The sequence below is a fragment of the Rhinoderma darwinii genome, chromosome 1, assembly GCF_050947455.1.
Source record: "Rhinoderma darwinii isolate aRhiDar2 chromosome 1, aRhiDar2.hap1, whole genome shotgun sequence".
Classification (NCBI taxonomy): Eukaryota; Metazoa; Chordata; class Amphibia; order Anura; family Rhinodermatidae; genus Rhinoderma; species Rhinoderma darwinii.
This window is the reverse complement of record NC_134687.1, coordinates 304,655,520-304,680,503: the sequence shown is the minus strand read 5'-3', so window position 1 is coordinate 304,680,503 and position 24,984 is coordinate 304,655,520. Positions and strand designations below refer to the sequence as shown.

The following is a 24,984-nucleotide window of genomic DNA, read 5'->3' as shown; positions in this document are numbered from 1 at the left end:
GTATGGCAGCTGGCCAACAGGGCGCAGGGCAATGTCTATAGTTTGTATAGGGTACCTGTGGCAGCTCGGACAGTAGCAAGGCAAGCTCGGCTGGGACTAGGCAGCAGGTAGACGTCAGGCGTGGTGAAGCAGGTCAGGCATGGAATACAGCACGGCACCACTCGTGGCTCAGCACAGTACTCGACCAGGATAGTACGGAATGCAGGGAACAGGAACACACTAGGAGACCATTGCATAGACAAACTAGGGAAACAACAACAACGCTCAGGCATCGAAGCAGGGGGCTGGACCCCTCTTATAGTCCAGTGTACTCACGGCCTTATGTTTCATCAAAGTCCGGTGCGCTCGCACCCTACGGGATCTGGCTGCGGTGAGTGGAAGCGAGCGCTGGCGTCTCCTGAGGAGTTTGACTCTAGTCACTTGGCAGCAGCTTTCGTGCAATTTTATCCACACAACTTTTTTTATCTACAAATAGTCAGCAGAATTAAAATGCTTGTTGTGCACAATTCTGTTGATTTCTCACAAATGTAACATTTTTATGGAATATGATGATTGTGCGACTTGCAGGAGATAACATCTAGCCACAACGTAAGACAAATCCTTAAGCACCAGTAACCCCACATCCACGCTGCTTTAGTAGACCATTAACAAAACACAAGAATGCATATGAATAAGAATGCAGATGTTACATGAACTCACTGGAACTGAAAATACTTGCAACAATACTGTGATTCATAGTGGTTTTTTCTGTACATCCTACATAAACAATGCCCAGTCTGTTATTTGGCTGCAAGCATTGAATTCTGAATCTGGTATGTGGCCTTATGGTAGTGCACAGACGTCTGAACTGTAAGATGAATATTTTCTGATAAACTGGTACTTTCTAAGCTCTTATAGTACCAAATTTTGCTTTGCGTATTTGCAAAGTTTTTATCCTGAACAGTTTAACCCCTTAATGACCGGGCCTGAAAAGACCTTAATGACCAGCTAAATTTTTCTGTTTTTGCCTCTCTGCGTTTCAGCAGCCATAACTTTTTTATTTTTTCATTGACGTGGCTGTATAAGGCCTTGTTTTATGCGAGAGAAATAGTATTTTATTTTTCCCACAGTTTGGGGGTAAAAAAAAAATTTTTACGGCGTGAATATAGGAAAAAGCGTTTTTTTTGTTTATTTTTTATCCCGTTCACGTTTCACGCTAAATAACCCATTAGATTAATTCTTCAGGTTATTACGGTCGTGTAGATACCTAATATGCGTAGGTTTTTTGTTTTTATTTAGTGTAGGGGCAATAAAATGTATTTAATGCAAAATAAAGACTCTTTTTGGCACTTTTTTTATTTATTTATTTGTTTTGTTACTTTTTTTTTTTTTTAATCCCATCAAGGGATAACTTTATTTGTAACTTTATTTTTTACTTGTAATGTATTAGCATACTTCTGTACGCTAATACATTACACTGTGTCACTATGACACAGGCTGCTGATCGGGCAGCACATAGTGTGCCCGAACAGCAGGCACACGGAACAGACAGCCCTGGGGTCCTTTGTAGATCCCCAGGGCTGACTACAGAGGGATTCCCCATTGTTTGATCGCATCACTGGAATCCCGGTGATGCGATCAAAGAGGGAAATTCCCTTTGATCATGCCGCGGTCACGGACCGCGGTAATCAAAGGGTTACACAGCTGGGGTCCGAATGTTTGCCGACCCCAGCTGTGTTCAGGAGGCTGCTCTAAGATCAGGAGCTGTTAGTAACAGCTCCTGCTTAGAGGATGAGTGCTCACACGAGCGCTCATCAGCCTGAACTGCAGCGACGCCAAAAGACGTCTCTGTAGATTAAGCATCCGCACCGCCTGACGTCAAAAGACAGTGGGCGGTCGGGAAGGTGTTAAGGTAACAAATTTGCTAAACTTGGCTACCTTTTGGATACCTATGAATACTGAACAGCAGCTATATAGACACAGTTATACTATATATATTTTTTAATTGATTTTTACAGCAGTATAGCAAATCAAATGATAGAAATGATCATAAATATGTTTAATGTAAATGCATAATCTTCCATAAGTGCAGGGCCAAATTAAAGTTGGTGGAGGCTTTGCCACCTCTGGGACCCAGACCCCACCTGACTTCCTATTTCAACTATGTACAAAGCTGTGAAAAGAATTTGCCCTTCACACGATTTCTTATAGTTTTTTTAATTTGTCACATTTAAATGTTTCAGATGATCCAACTCATTTTTATATAACACAAACAGAAAAAATGGGACATAGATATCATCAAAACCACAAAAAAGGCCATACTTACTAGGTAGGTGGGTGGGTGAAAACCCGTTCCCATCAGGACGCAGACGGGTCAAAAAATGCTGCAGAAGGTGTGTGCATTAAATAGTGATAGCCCCTCCCACTGGTCTTGAGGGGAGTGGCGAACTAAGTGCTCAAAGGTGTGCGATAAATGAGTGTCAGTGTAGTGCTAGGGTGTGAATGGATGGTAAAAAATAAATATGTATGTATGAAAGTGTCAGAACTGTGTAATAATGTAATAAAAATAAATAAATAAATAAATAAATGTGATGAATAGGGGTCAGTGCTGTGAATAGTACATGGGGTGTCAGTACTATGTGTAATACGTGGAGGGATAATGTGCTGGTCGTCAGGCATGGCGTATCTTGCCGAATAACAGCCTATTTGTAACGCCACTAGTGTTAGCTAAAGCGGGCTGCTCTGCATTCCAAACCAAACGCCAGCACATCATGCCCTCCCAGCATATAAGACCCGGCTGCGTCCTGAAAAAAAAGTGTAGTATACGTAGTAAGAAATATCCATGAAACATGGGGTATTAGTTGTTATTTTGGCCAAAATACGCAAAGCTCGCAACCCAACGTCAAGGGTCCCCAGTGCCTTGCGAGTCCCTAACCAGAACTTTTCGTTCCTAATTTAAAAACACAAACAGAAAAAATGGGACATAGATATCATCAAAACCACAAAAAAGGCCATACTTACTAGGTAGGTGGGTGGGTGAAAACCCGTTCCCATCAGGACGCAGACGGGTCCCACCTGACTTCCTATTTCAACTATGTACAAAGCTGTGAAAAGAATTTGCCCTTCACACGATTTCTTATAGTTTTTTTAATTTGTCACATTTAAATGTTTCAGATGATCCAACTCATTTTTATATAAGACAACACGAGTAAACACAAAATGAAGTTTTTAAATGATCATTACATTTTGTGAGGATGAACATTTATTTAAAACCTATATCGCCCATGTGAAAAAGCAATTGCCTCCCAAATCTAATAACTGGTTGTGGCACCCTTGGCAGTAACAACTGTACTCAAATGTTTGCAATAACTTACGATGAGTCTTTTACATCGCAATGGAGGAATTTTGCAGAATTGTTTTAACTTGACTACTGTCACGATCTGTGGGTATGTGGACCCACTGGGCCGTACCGCCATAGCGGGATAGCAGCTGGCCAACAGGATACCAAGTCAATGTCTACAGTTCGAATAAAGGTACCTGTGGTAATACAGACAGTAGCGATGGTAGGCTCGGATGGGACCTTGGCAGCAGGCAGACACCAGACTCCAACTATCTATGGCATAGAAACAAGGTACCGCGGGATACAGGTAGCAGGTACGGGAACACTGGGAACTGGAAAACACTAAGGGACGATTTGCAAAGACTAACACGGGTAAACACAATACTCAGGCAATGAAGAAAGAGGCAGGGCCCTTCTTATAGTCCCGGGTGATTATGGGCTAATTAGACATATAATTAAATTCCTACGGGACAAAGCAAAGTGAAGCGGAAGTGAGCACTGGCGTCTCCTGAGGAGGAGATGCGGGCCAGCTCTCACTGATCCATGGCTGCGTCCATCGAGGGGTGAGTAATCCAGACGGTCCGTGGCCATGGGTGTCACAACTACATTGTAGTGTTTTGCTAGCATTAACTGTCCACTCAGCATCTCAATGGGTTTCAAGTCAGGACTTTGACTCGGCCACTCCAAAACCTTAATTTTGGGTCTTCTGAGCCATTTAGAGGTGGACTTGCTTAGGTGCTTCGGATCATTGTCCTGCTGCATAATCCAACTGCGCTTGAGCTTTAGGTCACGAACTGGCAGGCGGACATTCTCCTTCAGGATTTTCTGGTAGGGAGCAGAATTCATGGTTCCATCAATTATGACAAGTCCTCCAGGTCCTGCAGAAACAAAGCAGCATCAGACCATCACACTACCACCTCCATATTTGACTGTTAGTATGACGTTCTCATGGTAGAATATGGTGTTAGCTTTACACCAGATGTAATGAGACCCATGTCTTCTAAAAAGTTCCACCTTTGACTCATCAGTCCACATATTATTATCCCAAAAGTCTTGGGGGTCATCTTGATGTTTTTTGGCAAATATGAGACGAGCCTTTGTGTTCTGTTTGGTCAGCAGTGGTTTGCGCCTTGCATCTCCCCAATGGATGCCATTTTTGCCAGGTGTCTTTCAAATTGCAGAATGGAGTACATTAACCTTAACTGAGGCAAGTGAGGCCTGAGGTTCTTTAGATGTTTGTCTTGATTCTTTTCTCATCTCCTGGATTAGTCTTTTAATGAAATTTTGGTAGTCATGCCACTCCTGGAATAGTTCAGCACTGTTCCAAGTTTTCTCCATTTGTGGATAATGACCTTCACTGTGATTCACTGGATTTCCAGAGCCTTAGCAATGGCTTTGTAACCCTTTCCAGACTGGTAGATTTCAATGACTTTGTTTGCAGCTATATATGAATCTCTTTAGAACATGGCATCATCTGCTTTTTCCGACCTTCTAGTCTGTTTCACATTGCCAGACAGGTTCTATTTTAGTGATGTTTAGATTCAACAGGTCTGGCAGTAATATTGCCTGGGTGTGGCTAGTAAAATTGAACCCAATTGTTAATTGAATTTGGTTAACTAGTTGAGGCCCCATGCACAAGACCGTGCCCATAATCACGGTCCATGATTACGGGCATGGGCGGCCGCAAACATCCGTCCGCATTTGCGGGCTGTGCTTCCATTATAAAGTATGGGAGCATGGTCCGTAAAATAAAAAAAATAGGACATGTCCTAATTTTGTACGGAAGGTTCCTACGGCCTGGACACCTTCCCGTAAATTTACGGGAAGGTGTCCGTCGGCCATAGAAGTTAATGGGTCCATAATTACGGACCGTGATTATCTACGGTCGTGTGCATGGGACCTTATTTAGTAGCTAAGGGGGCAATTACTTTTTCACATAGGGCCAGGTAGGACTGAAAAGCATTTTTCCTTCCCTTCAAAAAAATGAAATCTTCATTTAAAAACAGCATTTTGTTTACTTGGGTTATCTTTGTCTAATATCAAAAGTATATCTGAAACATTGAAGTGTGATAACTATGGATAAATAGAAATTGGGGAGGGGCAAAAGCGGTTTCACATCACTGTATAGCTGAAGCTTTATATGCTTGTAGCCCCTCTACACTAAAGTCTATAGGAAACACAAGTACAATGAGGCCAGGGACTCCCTTAGACTTCAACGGAGAGAATCACATTAATGTGTGGCACCTCTATATCTCTTCTCGGCTGGATAGGATCAAGGGACTCCAATTTTCCTGACAAGTGGGGTTCAGACATGTGAGCAGTGTACACGCTACTCATATAAATAGTGACTGCCAGGGGTAACTATATTCAGGGCCGGCCTTAGGCTTCAGGGTGCCCTGTGCAGAATTGCCCTTTGGTGCCCCCCACTTCATTTATCATTGTTAAGTATTGTCGGCATTTGGTGCTTTTGTTTGTGCATTTGTCACACTGAAAAAAGCATAAAAAATGCTTGGTTTAAGCATCCCATTGACATCAATGGTATAGCACGCCGTTAGTGCATACGACCCATTTTGTTTAACCCCTTCCCTCTTTGGCCACTTTTGACCTTCCTGACAGAGCCTAATTTTTCAAATCTGACATGTTTTACTTTATGTGGTAATAACTTCGGAATGCTTTTACCTATCCAAGCGATTCTGAGACTGTGTTCTCGTGACACATTGGACTTTATGTTACTGGCAAAATTTGCTCGATATGTTCAATATTTAATTGTGAAAAACAGCAAAATTTAACGAAATTTCAGTTGTGAAGTGGATTTGAGGGCCTTATATATTAGAAACCCCCAAAAAGTCACCCCATTTTTAAAACTTCACCCCTCAAAGTATTTAAAACAGCGTTTAGAAAATTTCTTAACCCTTTAGACGTTTCACAGGAATTAAAGCAATGTAGAGGTGAAATTTACAAATGTCATATTTTTTTGCAGAAATAAATTTTTAATCCAATTTTTTTTATAACACAGAAGGTTTTACCAGAGAAATGCAACTCAATATTAATTGCCCAGGTTCTGTAGGTTTTTTAAAGAAATTATTGGAAGTAGGCCGTGAAAATTAAAATCTACATTTTTTCAAAGAAAATGTAGGTTTAGCGATTTTTTTTCTCATTTCCACAAGAACTAAAGGAGAAAAAGCACTGCAAAATTTGTAAAGCAATTTCTCCCGAGTAAAAAGAATACCCCACATGTAGTCATAAACGGCTGTTTGGTCATACAGCAGGGCTTAAAAGGGATGGAGCGCCATTTGGCTTTTGGAGTTCACATTTAGCAGGAATGGTTTGCAGAGGCCATGTCACATTTGCACAGCCCCTGAGGGGAGAAAACAGCGGAAACCCCCCCACAAGTGACCCCATTTTGGAAATGACACCCATTGAGGAAATTATCTAGGGGTATAGAGAGCGTTTTTTTCAGAAATTATTGGAAGTAGGCCCTGAAAATTACAATCTAAATTTTTTTAAAGAAAATGTAGGTTTAGGTAATTTTTTTCTCATTTCCACAAGGACTGAAGGAGAAAAAGCACTGCAAAATTTGTAAAGCAATTTCTCCCGATTAAAACAATAACCCACATGTTGTAATAAACAGCTGTTTGGACACAAGGCAGGGCTTAGAAGGGAAAGAGCGCTATTTGGCTTTTGGAGATCACATTTAGCAGGAATGGTTTGTGGAGGCCATGTCGCATTTGCAAAGCCCCTGAGGGGACAAAACAATGAAAACGCCCAAAAGTGTTTCCATTTAGGAAACTACACCAATTGAGGAATTCATCTAGGGGTGTAGTAAGCATTTTGACCCCACAGATGTTTTATAGAATCAGAATTGGGCAGTGAAAATAAAAACACCCCAACATTTGTAAAGCAATTTCTCCCGAGTACGGCAATACCCCATATGTGGTCATAAACTGCTGTTTGGGCACACGGCAGGGCTCAGAAGGGAAGGAGTGCCATTTGGAGTGCAGATTTTGCTGGATTGGTTTCTGGGCGCCTGTGGGATCAAAACAGTGGAAACCCCCCAGAAGTGACCCCATTTTGGAAACTACACCCCTCAATGCATTTACCTAGGGGTGTAGTAAGCATGTTAACCCTGCAGGTGTTTTGTAGAAATTAGTGTGCACTCGATGTTGCAGAGTGAAAATTTGATTTTTTTCCATAGATATGCCAATATGTGGTGCCCAGCTTGTGCCACCATAACAAGACCGCTCTCTTATAATTATGCTGTGTTTCCCGGTTTTAGAATCACCCTACATGTGGCCCTAATCCTTTGCCTGGACATTCGACTAGGCTCAGGAGTGAAAGCGTACCATGTAAAATCGAGGCCTAATTTGGCGATTTACAAAGTATTGGTTCACAATTGGAGGGCTCTGATGTGAAATAATAAAAAGAAACCCCTGAGAAGTGACCCCATTTGGAAACTACACCCCTCAAGGCATTTATTAAGGGGTAGAGTGAGCATTGTCACCCCACAGGTCTTTTCCATAAATGAATGCGCTGCGGATGGTGCAAATTATACTTTTCTCTAGATATGCCATTTCAATGGCAAATATGTCATGCCCAGCTTATGCCACTGGAGACACCCCCAAAAATTGTCAAAAGGGTTCTCCCGGGTATGACGATGCCATATATGTGGAAGGAAACTGCTGTTTGGGCACAGAGTAGGGTTCAGAGCAGAGGGAGCGCCATTTGGCTTTTGGAGAGCGGATTTTGCTTGGTAGTAGATTTGTTTGAGTATTGCTGGTGTTTCAGTTTATAATGTGGGGGCATATGTAAGCTGGGCAGAGTACATCAGGGGCATAGTCAGGTGGTATAATAATGGGGTAAAAAAGCTATAAAATGATCCATAGATGTGTGTTACGCTGTGAAGCAATCCCTTCTGCACAGGCCGGTGTTGCACTGATATATGGCGTTCTTTCTTATGCCCCTTTTGGTCCACACTCCGCACCTTTGCAGTTTGGGTAATTTTGCTGGGAAACTGTTGTCCTGTATAATACGGGCACCGTCGCTTCCAGCAGATATGTTTGGGCCCTCCCCTTCCTGGTTCCCTAATTTTAGGTCCTTGATAAATCGCCTCTTGAAACAGAAGAAATGTTCCCCTCGGGCTGCACAACTGCATATTTTTTACTTCCTGACTTATTGGAGCCATAACTAATTTTATTTTTTCATAGACGAAGTGGTATGAGGGCTGTTTTTTTGCGGGACGAGCTGTAGTTATTATTGGTACCATTTTGGGGTACATGTGACCTTTTATCCTATTTTTTGGGAGGCCAGGTAAACAAAAAAAACGCAATTCTGGCATAGATTTTTTAGTTTTTTTAGGTCACATTTTATCTTAGTTTTTTTATACAGCGTTCATCACACGTTATAAATCACATGTTAACTTTATTCTGCGGGTCAGTACGATTCCGGCGATACATATTTTATAGCACTTTTTTATGTTTTACAACTTTTTGCAGAATAAAATTACTTTTGTAAAAAGAATGTATTTTTTCTGTCGCCAAGTTGTGAGAACCATAACTTTTTAACTTTTTTGTCGATGGAGCTGAATGAGGGCTTGTTTTTTGCGAGACGAGCTATAGTTTTTATAGGTACCATTTTTGGATACGTGCGACTTTTTGATCACTTTTTATTCCAATATTTGTAGGGCAAAGTGACCAAAAAACAGAAACTCTGGTATCATTTTTAAAGTTTTTTTTTACGCTATTCACCGCGTGTTATAAATAATATAATATTTTGATACCTCAGGTCGTTACGGTCGCGGCGATACCAAATACGTATGGTTTATTATTATTTTTCAATAATAAACGACTTGATAAGAGAAAAAGGGCGATTGTGTTTTATTTTATTACTTGAAACTTTTATTTTTTTCAAACTTTTTTTTTGTTAACTTTTTTTTTGAGCCATTGTGTCTCTTGTTGCCATAGCGGCAGTCGCCAGTCCTGATTGCCTGTCAGGGCTGGCGATCTGCTAGCAACCGCTGAGATGCAGTGATCGCTTTCGATTGCTGCATCGAAGGGGTTAATGGCAGGGATCGGAGCTAGCTCAGTTTCCATCCGTTACAGGTGGATGTCAGCTGTAACATACAGCTGACTTCCACCGCTGATGACGCCGGATCAGCTCCTGAGCCGGCGCCATCTTGCCGGTGGCTACGGAAGCCGATCAGGCTCCGCCACCGGGCGGAACTTGACCGGCTTCCGTGCTAAGAAGACCGGGAGGCCAGTATTAGGCCTCCGGTTGCCATTGCAGCCACCAGAACACCGGCAATTTCATTTAACACCTTAAATGTAGCGATCGCGTTTGAACACTGCATTGAAGGGGTTAATGGCGGGGATCTAAGCAAATTTCTGTCCCCGCCATTACAGCCGGATGTCAGCAGTAAGATACCGCTGAGATCCGGCGATGATGGCACCGGCTCCGCTTCTAAGCTGGTGCCAAGCATTTGGCGTATGGATACGGCAAATTGCAGGAAGCACTAGCTTTCCATGGCGTACCCATACGGCAAATTTCGGGAAGGGGTTAAAGATGTGTCGCGTAAAAAAAGTTATTTTGCACGTAAAATGCGCAGAAAATGCGCCAAAATCGCACCTAATTTCTATAGTCAATGGGCGTTCTGATTGCGCGGCAAAAAAACACGCCAAGGGCGTGCAAAAAAATGACGAAAACGCGTCAAAAGCGCCTGTAGTTTAAAAAGAACTTTACAAAAACACTAGTGTTTTTAAGGGTATGTGCACGCACAAAATAAAAAACGTCTCAAAATACGGAGCTGTTTTCAAGGGAAAACAGCTCCTGATTTTCAGCCGTTTTTTATTCAAAGTCGTGTTTTTCGCTGCGTTTTTACCAGCCGTTTTTGGAGCTGTCTTTCTATAGAGTCTATGAAAAACGGCCCCAAAAACGGCTTAAGAAGTGACATGCACTTCTTTTTCGTCGCTGTATTTTTCTGCGGACGTTTTTCAAAACTGCCACGTAAAAACGCCATGTAAAAAACTCTGAGTGGATGAGCTGGAAAACGTTCAAACTGCTTTATTGTCTCACAGCACAGTGGCACAGCAGAATGTTATCTCCCAACAAGAACACTTAAATCAAGCAGTTCTTCAGTTGGAGGATCAAGAGAATCGCAACAGGAGGAAGAACATTCGGCTTAGAGGAGTGCCGAAGACAGTTGCACCGGAGGCATTGAGGGAAGCGGCCATTCAGATTTTTTCGGATCTTCTGGGGGCGGATCGGGCCTCTCAGATTGTTATCGAACGTATACATAGAGCGCTCAGACCTAAACCTGCTCCAGAGGAGCCGCCCAGAGATGTGGTCCGTGGGCTCCTTAGCTTTGTGGACACGGCTGCAGTTCTGCAAAAGGCCAGGGATTCGCAGGGAGTTTACTACGATAGTTGTAAGGTCCTGTTTTTTCAAGACGTGGCAGCTAGTACACTAACCAAACGACGCATCTTAAATCCTCTCACAGATTTTCTTAGAGATCGTCGCATTCCCTACAGATGGTTGTACCCTTTTGGAATATCGATGGTAAATAACGGTAAACCTTTTGTGGTTAGACAACCTGCGGATTTGCATAAGCTCTGGACTGTGCTCCGTATTCCTCCAATGGATATCCCCTCGTGGCTACCTGTTCATCTTCAAACTCTGTATCCGGATCTACCGCCTCCAGATGTCTGGTCTCTACAAACCAAGGCTAAGTCTCCAAGAAGAGATCCCATCTGAAACATGGAGACGTGACATTTGTGGCTTCTCTGGATATTTAAGAGAGGCTTATATGAGGTGAAATGGCTTGCCGAAATTCTTTTTAGTAGTGAAGGGCCTCTGATTGATTGTTACAGATTTTCAGCTGGAAGTCTATGTATCCTTTTGTGAGATAAATCATAATGGTACTACCAGTTATTTTGCTATTAACATAAAGTGCGTTTCTTCTCCTTCCTTAAGTATGAGTTGGATGTGTTTTTCTCTAATGTATATGTACATTCTGCTGTATCTATTTGTTTTAAGGGCTATTTTACTACCCCAGATGGGAGTTTGGATTAAGGTACTCTCAGACCTTGTAGTCCGATTTCAATGCGATAAGTACTGCAATTGTTGCAATGTTTATATTTATTATGCAATTGGTTATAAGTTAGAGGTTGTGGTGACGACTCTTGAGTAACTTCCCCTTATCCCTAACCCAGTGTACACCGGTAACTATGGCTGAGGTACATATTGTATCGATGAATGCGAGAGGACTTAACACTCCTTAAAAACGCAGCCAAATGTTCGCTATTGCTAGGAAAGCCCGCTCGGATATACTTTTCCTGCAGGAAACCCATTTTAGACGCTCACACACTCCCTCATTATCGCACACTTCCTTCTTAAAGTGGTTTCATAGCACGCACTCTTCTGCCTCGAGAGGTGTTAGTATAGCTATTGGTAGATCTGTTCCCTTTACTTTGTTAGCTCAACAAATTGATCCTGCTGCTACATATGTATTTGTTAAAGGGACAATAGGAAACACAATAGTTACTCTAGCTAACATTTATGCACCTAATAGAAACCAAGATAAATGGTTGACTCGTACTTTGCATAAACTACAAACCTTTCAGGATGGAGTGCTAGTGCTTGGAGGAGATTTTAATTGTATATTAGAGCGTAACCTTGACACTACTTCTAAAACACGGGCTATGTCTAACAGGGCGATTAGGATAATAAAGAGGGCGCTAGGAGATCTTTCGCTGGTTGACGTATGGAGAGCAGCCCATCCTGACACAAAGGACTTCACATATTATTCTCCAGTACACAAGACATAGCACAGATTAGATCGCATCTATATATCTGGCAGACACCTAGGCGAAGTCAATGCTTCTGACATAGGGGCTATCTTGATATCTGATCACGTGCTGATTTCCATGTCCTTAGCCATTTCCTCTCTCCCCAGAAAAACACCATCCTGGTCACTAAATGAGACACTACTGGGTTCCCCAGAACATATTTAGACAATCCAGAGCAAACTCCAGGGGTATTTTCGCTTCAATGACATTCCGGAGACCCCTTTGCCAATAATATGGGAGGCCCATAAGGCCTGCATCAGAGGCGAGTTTATTGCTTTGGGCTCTAGGGTCAAAAAAGATAGAGAGGCCCGAGTGAATTCCCTTTTGAATAAAATTTCAGCTTTAGAAACTATCAGAAAGCAATCTTCTATACCGCATTCTCAAATTGAACTTGCGAAATTGAGAAATGATCTTAAAGAGGCTCTGTCACCAGATTCTCAAATCCCTATCTCCTATTGCATGTGATCGGCGCTGCAATGTTGATAATAGTAACGTGTTTTTTTTTTTAAAAACGTTCATTTTTGGCCAAGTTATGAGCTATTTTATATATGTGCAAATGAGCTTTGAAATGGACAACTGGGCGTGTTTTTTTTTCGTATGTCCAACGGGGTGTGTATTGTATTTTTAACTGGGCGTGTTTACGTGTATGACGCTGACCAATCAGTGACCAGTCAGCGTCAGACACTCCTCTACATTCATTTACAAAGCACATAGTGTTCTTACTAGAACGATGTGCAGCCACATACACAAGTGTCCTGATAATAAATACACATGAAATCCAGCCTGGACGTCATGTGTATTCAGAATCTTGACACTTCTGAATCTTTTCTGTGAGATTACAGCAAGCCACGCGTAATCTCGCGAGATTACGAGGTAAACGAGATTTCGTTTCCCTTGCTGGAAATCACACAGAAAAGATTCAGAAGTGTCAGGATTCTGAATACACATGACGTCCAGGCTGGATTTCATGTGTATTCATTATCAGGACACTTGTGTATGTGGCTGCACATCGTTCTAGTAAGAACGATGCTGCTGTGTAAATGAATGGAGAGGAGTGTCTGACTCTGACTGGTCACTGATTGGTCAGCGTCATACACGTAAACACGCGCAGTTAAAAACACAATACACGCCCAGTTGGACATACGAAAAAAAACACGCCCAGTTGTCCATTTCAAAGCTCATTTGCATATATATATATAAAATAGCTCATAACTTGGCCAAAAATGAACGTTACTGTTATCTACATTGCAGCGCCGATCACATGCAATAGGCGATAGGGATTTGAGAATCTGGTGACAGAACCTCTTTAAGGATCTCCTGAATGTTAAAGCTGCTAGGGCACTCCAGCGATGCAAATTTAAATACTATGCCCATGGAGATAAGGGGTCCAAAATTATGTCGAGCCTTATCAAAAAACAAAAAGAAAAATCCTTTATTGCCAAAATGAAAACAGATAAGGGAGAAGTGGTCTCCTCCACAGAGAATATTGCAATGGAATTCCATAGATTTTATTCCTCTCTCTATAATATACGGTTTAATGATCCATCTTCCATACTAGAGGGTCGTGTGGGTCCTATCGCCGCTTTCCTTGATTCCATTTCCTTACCCAAGTTAGAAGAAGATGATTTGGCGGAATTAATGTCCCCTTTTACGGAACAAGAGATGAAGGAAGTATTGTCCTCCATACCTAGTGGCAAAAGCCCTGGCCCGGATGGGTTCCCTATACTCTACTACAAAAAAATTGCCGCAACTTTGTTGCCACATTTTGTGAAACTTAGCAATTCACTTTTAGCGGGAGACACCCTTTCCAAACAAATGCTTGACGCCCATATAACAGTCATCCCAAAGGATGGCAAGGACCCTATGGTGTGTGTGAGTTATAGGCCCATCTCCCTTCTGAATACAGATGTTAAATGGTGGGCAAATCTACTGGCACATCGTATAAATTTATTGCTTCCCAAACTGATAAATCCGGAACAGACAGGATTTGTCCCTCACAGAGAAGGGAAGTTTAACACGACTAGAGTGATTATTGTCATATCTTGGGCCAAAAGAAAAAGACTTCCGCTAGTGCTGCTCAGCACTGACGCAGAGAAGGCATTCGATCGGGTGGCGTGGGACTTTATGGCAGCGGCCCTGGTTAGATATGGTTTTCCTCCCGCCTTTATTAAAGCCATCTTCACGCTTTATAATAAGCCATCTGCTAGGATTAGAATAAATGGCACCCTTTCCCCATCTTTTAATATTCAAAATGGTACGAGACAGGGCTGCCCGTTATCTCCATCTCTCTTTGTGCTCACAATAGAACCCCTAATTCAGAAATGTATACAATCCAAAGAGATTCATGGCCTTAAGATAGGGGAGGTTACTCACTCAACGGCTGCATTTGCCGATGATTTACTTTTATTTATATCAAACCCCCTTCAAGCTTTTCCGGAGATTCTCGCGATACTTGATGATTTTGGAAAAGTTTCAAACTTTAAGATCAATCTAGCCAAATCGGTGGCTTTAAATATCACGATGCCAAAACCAGTAATTCACAAACTTAAATTGTCTGCACCTTTTGTCTGGAACTCTACTGACATAACGTACCTGGGTGTCCGCATCTGCCCAGACCCTACTAAGCTGTTCGAATATAACTATAAAACGTTAATCAAGAAAATTAGCTTGCATCTCTCAGGTTTAAAAATCCTGTATGTCTCTTGGATGGGGAGGAAAAATATACTAAAATGTTATATAATGCCACAAATTTTATATGTGATGCAGACCATTCCTATATGGATTCCGCAATCATATTTCGTCCAAATTCACCGCTTATTTTCGAAGTTTATATGGAACTCTGCTCACCCTAAAATTGCATATGCTCAATTACGAAATAGGTAGATTGCAGGGGGGATGCGGATTGCCAGATGTTCAGGCATATTATAGAGCTAATCATTTAGCAAGATGGTTGAACTTGGTACATATACAGTAGACTAAGTGGCCACATGTACACATTGAGCGACACATTCTTGGAGATGAGGGGGTTATACACCTTTGGTCTGATGTACTACTTAAGGGCGTCCATTCCAGTCATACAATAAAAGGCACTGTGGAGGTGTGGCAGAACTTGTTCCACAAACCAATAGCTGATAGGGGGCCATCTCCACTTATGCCACTTAGTGTTCTCCCAGCCTTTTTGCATACAACGCTTTATCCTACTTTAAGAAATGTCTCGGACCTGCCGAAGCTGGCTGGCTTATTGACTCCGCTAGAGTCTACCTCCCTCTCATTCATACATGAACTTGCATTTAATTTGGTGTGTAAAAAATTTTGTACGAAATATACACAACCCCTGCGGGATATTAATTGGCTAGAACATTATTTGTTATTTCCTAAACTTCCCAAGGGCCTTATCTCTAAAATCTACACTATCCTGTAGTTAGCTGCTCTGCTCAAGCCTAGATATTTGTTGGCATGGGAAAAGGAGCTTTCCACCACTTTTACCCCTGCGGAAGTTTCTAGTATTTTGTCCAACTCACACGGATTCTCTCGATGTGTTAAGATACAAGAGAACTCCTACAAGATCCTTACGAGATAGTATAAGACCCCCCCAACTACTCTATAAATGGCGGTTTACCGTGGATGAGCTATGCTGGAGATGTAGATCGGAGGTAGGGACTATCTCACATATATGGTATCACTGTTCAGTCCTAAAGACATTTTGGTCTGAGGTCACGAGACATATAAATGTAATATGTAAGATGGAATTAGGTAGCCACAACACCACCAGCTCAAGAGTGATACATAATTCCTCAGTTCGGCCAGCTAAACATTCATTAGTAACCCATCTGCTGACAGCAGCTAAACTACTCATTCCTCTGAACTGGAAATCGACGACCCCGCCTTCCATATCTCAATGGTTGGATAAGATTAGACAGATTTTTAGAATGGAGGAGTTGGCTGGCTGGGAGAGTGGAACTCATGTTAAATTATTAAAAACGTGGCAGAATTGGATAGACTTTGCCAAAAGCTCATTATACGGTCATCCCTTGCTCTCCCCCCCCCCTTTAAGGTAGAGCTAATATTAATACCTCACATACCACTGCAGAGCAACCTTGTACTTCCAACTACTTTTCTAAGAGTCTAGAGACAGTCACCTGTTTTTGTTATTGTTGTTGTTGATGTTTCTTCAATGCTTTTGGGGAATGTGTCTGAGGATTAACGGAAGAAAGACATAACCAAGCGGGTGCCTTTTTTTACATAAACTCGTAGCCTGTTCAGACTGTTACATTTGTTTATTGTGCTACTTGGCTAGGTCTGATATAATTGCTTTACCTATATACACTACCGTTCAAAAGTTTAGGGTCACTTAGAAATTTCCTTTTTTTTGAAAGAAAAGCACAGTTTTTTTCAATGAAGATAATATTAAATTAATCAGAAATACACTCTATACATTGTTAATGTGCTAAATGACTATTCTAGCTGCAAACGTCTGGTTTTTAATGCAATATCTACATAGGTGTATAGAGGCCCATTTCCAGCAACCATCACTCCAGTGTTCTAATGGTACATTGTGTTTGCTAACTGTGTTAGAAGGCTAATGGATGATTAGAAAACACTTGAAAACCCTTGTGCAATTATGTTAGCACCGCTGTTAACAGTTTTGCTGTTTAGAGGAGCTATAAAACTGACTTTCCTTTGAGCTAGTTGAGAATCTGGAGCATTACATTTGTGGGTTCGATTAAACTCTCAAAATGGCTAGAAAAAGAGAGCTTTCATGTGAAACTCGACAGTCTATTCTTGTTCTTAGAAATGTAGGCTATTCCATGCAAGAAATTGCCAAGAAACTGAAGATTTCCTACAATGGTGTGTACTACTCCCTTCAGAGGACAGCACACACAGGCTCTAACCAGAGTAGAAAGAGAAGTGGGAGGCCCCGCTACACAACTGAGCAACAAGACAAGTACATTAGAGTCTCTAGTTTGAGAAATAGACGCCTCACAGGTCCTGAACTGGCAGCTTCATTAAATAGTACCCGCAAAACGCCAGTGTCAACGTCTACAGTGAAGAGGCGACTCCGGGATGCTGGCCTTCAGGGCAGAGTGGCAAAGAAAAAGCCATATCTGAGACTGGCTAATTAAAGGAAAATATTAATATGGGCAAAAGCACACAGACATTGGAAAGAGGAAGATTGGAAAAAAGTGTTATGGACAGACGATTCGAAGTTTGAGGTGTTTGGATCACACAGAAGAACATTTGTGAGACGCAGAACAACTGAAAAGATGCTGGAAGAGTGCCTGATGCCATCTGTCAAGCATGGTGGAGGTAATGTGATGGTCTGGGGTTGCTTTGGTGCTGGTAAAGTGGGAGATTTGTACAAGGTAAAAGGGATTTTGACTAAGAAAGCCTATCACTCCATTTTGCAACGCCATGCCATACCCTGTGGACAACGCTTGATTGGAGCCAATTTCATCCTACAACAGGACAATGACCCAAAGCACACCTCCAAATTATGCAAGAAATATTTAGGGAAGAAGCAGGCAGCTGGTATTCTATCTGTAATGGAGTGGCCAGCGCAGTCACCAGATCTCAACCCCATAGAGCTGTTGTGGGAGCAGCTTGACCGTATGGTACGCAAGAAGTGCCCATCAAGCCAATCCAACTTGTGGGAGGGCCTTCTGGAAGCATGGGGTGAAATTTCTCCCGATTACCTCAGCAAATTAACAGCTAGAATGCCAAAGGTCTGCAATGCTGTAATTGCTGCAAATGGAGCATTCTTTGACAAAAACAAAGTTTGAAGGAGAAAATTATTAATTCAAATAAAAATCATTATTTCTAACCTTGTCAATGTCTTGACTATATTTTCTAGTCATTTTGCAACTCATTTGATAAATATAAGTGTGAGTTTTCATGGAAAACACAAAGTTGTCTGGGTGACCCCAAACTTTTGAACGGTAGTGTATATGAGTAAATTTACAGCAGGCCTGCGAGCCGAAATGTATAAATTGCCTGACTTGTTTATATTTCTTTGCATATTCTCAATAAAAATATATGGAATAAAAAAAAGTCTCATGTACCACAAAACGGTACCACTAGAAACAACAGCTTGCCCCGCAAAAAAATAAGCCCTCATACCGCTCAATCAACAGAAAAATAAAAAAGTTATGGCTCTCAGAATATGGCGACAAAACTAACATTTTATTTTTAACAACCAGTTTTTTCCTTGTAAAATTTGTGAAACATTAAAAAAACTATAATAATTTGGTATCACCATAATTGTATGACCCGCAGGATAAAGTTAACATGCCGTTCTTACCGCACGGTGAACGCAGTGAAAACAAAACCCCCCAAAAGATTGAGGAATAACAGTTTTTTTCCTATTTCACCCCACAAATATTTTTTCCCAGTTTCCCACTACGTTATATGGTACAACAAATGGTGCAGTGAAAATCTACAACTCGTCCTGCAAAAAAGAAGCGCCAATATTGATGGAAAAATAAAAAAGTTATGGCTTTAGGAATGTGGGGAGGAAAAAACTTAAGTGAAAATTCGAAAAATGGCTGGAAAGGGTTAAGCATGCCCATTATGTTTATCAGCAACTTCAGATTATAAATCGAACGAGATTAATTATGTATGTGTCTTAAACCGGCTTTGCTTGCAGCCTACTAGAATAAATATTGCTTTCCACTTATCGGTATTTCTGTTCTTTTCTCTCAGTACATTGTAATGTTCGTTGTAAAAGTGCTAACGGGTCAGGTTAAAGAAGTTAATGATGTCCGAGAATATGATATTTCTGAAGATCAGAAAATGGGCGTCCAGGATCACAGCAAAACATCTACAAGGCACAAGGATACCATGAATAACACGTAAGAACAAAGGACATTCCCCGATAGGCTGGCAAATATGATGATGGAGCTATATTCTTTTTACAAAAAAGAAAAAACAATATTATCAATTTTTGTATTTGTCTCACATTGTACATCTTGTGTTGACTATACAATACAGAGGCCTTTCAATTTTAATATTTATTGATCTAGGTAAACTGAAGATTGTATAGCAATGTCTGTATATCAATGTCTGTATATCACTTCTTTGTGAATCTATTTAAGGCAGACAACACCTTTTAATTGAAGCCCCCATTATAAACAAACTTTACAAGAGGTAGAGCAAGTTCAGTAGACCAATAATAAACTGCAGACGATTAAAGCGACCCTTCAGTCCCAGAAATGTTTTGCTACTATACATTGGAAATGTATAGTGAATTTACATGCTGGCCCGATCCTGAATGATCAGGCCATTGTTCCTGCGGTCTGGTAGACTTCACTATAGAGAGCTTCTCTGGAATTCTGAGATACACTCCCTCCGATGGATGAGCGCTGATGACGTTGGCACTGCTGAACACAGCACCGAACAAAGGGGCCGGCATAATCGGCGCTGGTCAAGCGGAGGGGGTTGAGGTGTGTCTCAGACTTCCGGAGAAGCTCTCCATGGTGAAGACTGAGACGATGGCGGCTAACTTGGAGAGCTGAAAACGGGGGGGAAGGGATCGGACCGCAGAAATACAGGCCTGATTATGAGTAATCAGCTTCACCATTGTGTCTTGATTTACCAAGTGAAGATTTGTTTCATACAGATGCATTTTTCTTTCCGAATCCGACAGAAACAAAAATCGTGGCATGCTCCATTGGACTCTGTATATACAGAGGTATTCTTACCCAGAAGCATTGCTTCTAGGTAAGAATATATCTGTACACATGGAGTCAGACAGAGCCGGGGTCCCGGCGTGGGGTGTGGACCCACCGGGCCGTACCGCGTAGTGGGATAGCAGCTAGCCAAACAGGTACAATGCAATGTCTATAGTCCAGAAAGGGTACCTGAGGCAATGTAGACAGTAGCGCTGGATTCAGGCTAAGATGAGGCTCCGACAGCAGACAGACACCCGGCGGGGTGTGACACAACAGATGCAATGGAAGACACAACACGACTCCAACTCTTGACGGCACAGAGGCACGGGATACAGGGTACAGGCAGCAGGAACGGGTAACACTGGGAACTGGAAAACACTAGGAGAACATTTGCAATGACAAACTTTAGGTAACACAACAACGCTCAGGCAATGATCAAGAGGGCAGAGCCTCTTTTATAGTCCAGCAGCATTCTGGCCTAATTTCAGATATTCTGCAACTGTGCGTGCACTGGGCCTTTAAGGCCTGCCCTGCGGGAGACAGTGTCCGAACCAGGAAGTGAATGCCGGTGTCTCTCAGGAGGGAGATGCCGCCGAGAACTTACTCATCCATGGCCGCGGCCGTCAGAGGGTAAGTCAGAACGACGGTCCGCGGCCATAGGCCAGTATCTCCCCTCTTACGCCCCCTCTTCTTGGGGCCAGAGCGGGAGAGAAACTTCTTCACGAGGACAGGAGCATCGATGTTCTCCTCTGGCTCCCAAGACCTCTCCTCTGGACAAAATCCCCTCCAATCCATCAAATGAAACGTCTTTCCTCCTACTTTCTTGGTGGCCAGGATCTCCCTCACCTCGAAAATACCTGACGATTCGCCAGGAGCCACTGCTGAACTAGGAGTCCTAGAGTAGCGGTTCAGGACCACAGGCTTCAGCAAGAAGACATGGAAGGAGTTTGGGATCTTGAGGATAGGAGGCAGCCGAAGCTTGTAAGAGACGGGATTAATTTGCAGCAGAATCTCGAAGGGTCCGAGGAACCTGGGGGCAAACTAACTTGCAAGATGGCACCCTCAGCCGAATATTCCTGGAAGACAGCCAGACCTTAGTACCTGGAAGAAATTGGGGAGGTTCTCGTCTTCTAGTGACTGCCTTTTTCTTCATGCGGTCAACCGCCAGCAGAATAGAAGATCGGGTCTGCTGCCTTATCTTCAGAAAGTCCCTGAAAGTAGAGTCAGCTGCAGGCACCTGGGACATAGTGGAGACAGGAAGAGGTACTCGTGGATGTTGGTCGTAAACAATGAAGAACGGACTGGAGGTGGTGGACTCACTAGTATGGTTATTATAAGAGAACTCAGCCCAAGGAAGCAGCTGCACCCAGTCATCATGCTGCCCAGAGTTAAAGTGCCGCAGATAGTTCTCCATAAGCTGGTTAACCCTCTCGACTTGACCATTGGACTGGGGATGGTAGGCCGAGGAGACCGCAGAGTGCTCTCCAGAACTTTGATGTGAACTGGACCCCTCTATCCGAGTCAATGTGCAGAGGCAAGCCGTGCAGACGGAAGATGTGTTGAATGAAGAGATTGGCCAGTCGGGAAGTAGAAGGCAGACCAGTCAGTGGAACAAAATGAGCCGTCTTGGAAAATCGATCTACCACCACCCACACCACACTGCATCCAGCAGAGAGAGGCAGATCTGTGACAAAGTCCATTGCAATATGTCGCCAGGGGGCATCAGGCACAGGCAGTGGTTGGAGCAGACCAGCTTGTTTGGAGTGGGCAACTTTATTTGCTGCGCACACTGTACAGGAGGAGACAAAGTCCATGACTTCTTTGGGCAGTGTGGGCCACCAGAACTAACGGCAATTAGGTCTCGGGTCTTACGGGCACCCGCGTGTCCTGCCAGCTTGGAACTGTGTCCCCAGCGAAGGATTCTTCCTCTGTCTGCTAGACGTACAAAAGTCCTTCCCGGAGGAATATCTTTCACTTGCAGAGGGTTGACAGAGAAGATGCAGGAAGGGTCAATAATATTCTGTGGGGACTCCACAGTGTCCTCTGTCTCAAACGACCTAGACAAGGCATCGGACCTCACATTTTTGTCGGTAGTGGAGCTCAAACTGGAACCGAGTGAAGAACAGCGACCACCTGGCTTGACGAGGATTCAGCTGTTGAAGCGTCTGAAGATAGGTCAGGTTCTTGTGGTCCGTGAAGACCACGATAGGATGAGCTGTGCCTTCTAGTAGGTGTCTCCACTCCTGCAGGTTCAGCTTGATGGCCAGTAACGCCCGATCCCCAATCGAGTAGTTGCGCTCTGCGGGACAAAAAGACTTAGAGTAGTAGCCACATACCACAGTCTTGCCTTTGGATCCTCTCTGGAACAAAAGTGGGCCAGCACCAGCAGTCCACCTCCAAAGAAAACTGTAGGGACACATCAGGATGATGAAGAATTGAGGCTGACGTGAAGGCCTTCTTTAAGCTCTTGAACGCAGCCTCTGCTTCTGGAGACCACACCTTGGCATTTATGCCCTTTTTGGTGAGGGTAGAGATGGGAGCTGTCAATGAGTAGAAGATGAGAATGAACAGCCGGTAGAAGTTGGCGAATCCCAGGAAGCGCTTTATGGCCCTTAAGCCTTGAGGGCGTGGCCATTCCAGGACAGCCTTTATCTTCTCAGGATTCATTTTGAGGCCCTGATCGGAGATGATATAGCCCAGGAAGGGTAGAGACTTTCACTTCTCCAGCTTGGCATATAGGTGATTCTCCCTTAATCTAAGCAAAACCTGGCAGACATGTCTCTGATGAGTTACTGGATCTGGGGAAAAAATCAAAATGTCATCGAGATACACCACAACAGAGACATAGAGGAGATCATGAAAAATGTCATTGACGAATTCTTGAAAAACCATGGGGGCATTACACAGGCCGAAGGGCATAACCAGGTATTCGTAGTGCTCATCACGTGTATTAAATGCAGTCTTCCACTTGTCACCCTGATGAATCCGGATTAGATTACAGGCCCCCTGCAGGTCTAGCTTAGAAAAAAAATTTGCCCCCCCCCCATATGCGATTAAACAGTTCCGAAATCAAAGGCAATGGGTACCTGTTCTTCACCGTGATCTGGTTGAGGCCCCGATAGTTAATGCAGGGTCGGAGGGATCCGTCTTTTTTCTCGCCAAAGAAAGACCCGCTCCGGCCGTGTATGTATGAAGCTCCTCTCTAGATTCTCCTTAATATAGGCAGACAGTGACTGGGTTTCAGGTAAGGAGAAACGCGAGGAGGGGACGAATCAGGAACCAAGTCAATAGAACAATCATACGCTCGATGTGGTGGCAACGTTGCTGCCTCCTTCTTGTCGAAGACATCTGAGAACTGAGAGTAACAAGGAGGCAACCCAGCCAATGACTGATGCAGAGGAGACTGAGGCAGATGGATATGCCCCAGACAGCGGTTGAGACACTTGGGGCCCCACTGGAGAACCTCTCTGGAGTTCCTATCCAGGGCTGGGGCGTGTAGACGGAGCCAAGGCAAACCCAGCAGCATGGGGTTGACGGCCTTGGACAGGACAAACAGGGAGATGAGCTCAGAGTGAAGGGCTCCCACTTGAAGCCTCAGCGGTTTGGTCACAGACAATATTGGGTCGGGCAGCGGCAGTCCATCTACCAGGGCAACGGTCAATGGCTTCTACAGAAGGGTAGTGGGCAAGTGAAGAAGATCCACAAGGTCTTGGTGTATGAAATTGGCTGCATAGCCAGAGTCCAGGTAGGCAAAGTCACAGGGATGAACAGCTTGGAGGAGAGTTCTCTATCAAATGCTGTGTCGCCCAGGGTTGTTTCTCCAACCAATCCTAGGCGTTGGAGTTTTTTGGCTTCTGGGGACACAAACGCACGACATGGCCAGCAAGGCCGCAATATAGACAGAGTCCAGAAGTGCACCTGCGCTATTTCTCCAGGACAGTCAGTTTAAGCCGATCCATTTGCATCGGGACCTCGGGTGGAGCAGTAGATGAAGGCAAGAGGGGTTGCTGGAAGTTGGGGGCCAGTCTAGGAAGCCTTCTCTCTTGTCCAACCTCCTCCTGGGATCTTTCTGTGAGCCTCATGTCCACTAGGGTGGCAAGTAGAATTAGGTCGTCCAAGGTAGGTGGTAGATCCCGGGCAGCAAGTTCGTCTTTGATCTCGGATGATAGGCCATGCCACAAGGAAGCTACTAACGCCTCGTTGTTCCAGGACAACTCTCCTGCCAGGAACTGGATGGTGTACTTGCCCACGGAGGCGTCCTGGCGGTGGTTCAGCATAGCAGTAGCTGCTGACGAGACTCATCCAGGCTCCTCGAACACAGTGCGGAATAACCGCACGAACACCTGGAAGTCTCGGGTCCCTGTCCCCAGATTGGGTTCCCCCATGCCAGGGCCTTGCCGGCAAGTAACAAAATAATGAAGGCGATCCTGGCTCCATCTGAAGGAAATGGTCTGGTGTGCAGGGTGCAGTGGATATGACACTGGTTAAGAAATCCCCTGCACATGCTAGCGTCTCCATGGAAATGAGGTGGCAGTGGCAGCGAGAACTGAGGTTCAGAACCGGAACTGCCAGGAGGTGTAGCAGGAGGATCAGTCGGAGAGGCTGGAACAAGAACAGAGACGGAAGCAGCTAGCGCCCCTAGCTGCTGTGCGATAGAGTCTACTGCCACAAGAAGTTGATCCTGCCGTGCTCGCAGGTCTGCCTGCATGGCTTGGAAGGGTGACAGGCCCTTGAATTGGCCAGCGGGGTGAATTGGCCTGAGCGTACTGTCGCGGCTCGGGGTGTGGACCCACTGGGCCGTACCGTGTAGCGGGATAGCAGCTGGCCAAACAGGTACAATGCAATGTCTATAGTCCAGAAAGGTTACCTGAGGCAATGTAGACAGTAGCGGTGGATTCAGGCTAAGATGAGGCTCCGACAGTAGATAGACACCCGGCGTGGTGCGACACAATAGATTCAACGGAAGACACAACACGACTCCAACTCTTGACGGCACAGAGGCACGGGATACAGGGTACAGGGGGCAGGAACGGGTAACAGTGGGAACTGGAAAACACTAGAAGACCATTTGCAATGACAAACTTTAGGTAACAACAATGCTCAGGCAATGATCAAGAGGGCAGAGCCCCTTTTATAGTCCAGCAACTGTTCGCGCACT

At 43.8% G+C, this 24,984-nt stretch overlaps 1 protein-coding gene across 1 annotated transcript in view; it reads left to right on the top strand.

Moving 5' to 3' along the window:
* CERS1 (ceramide synthase 1) overlaps positions 1-24,984 on the top strand; it is a 100,424-nt gene that overhangs the window by 51,099 nt on the left and 24,341 nt on the right. Inside the window, exon 6 of the mRNA XM_075825464.1 lies at positions 18,859-19,007. Coding sequence (XP_075681579.1) covers positions 18,859-19,007 — 149 coding nt within the window. The remainder of the gene's footprint in view (positions 1-18,858; positions 19,008-24,984) is intronic.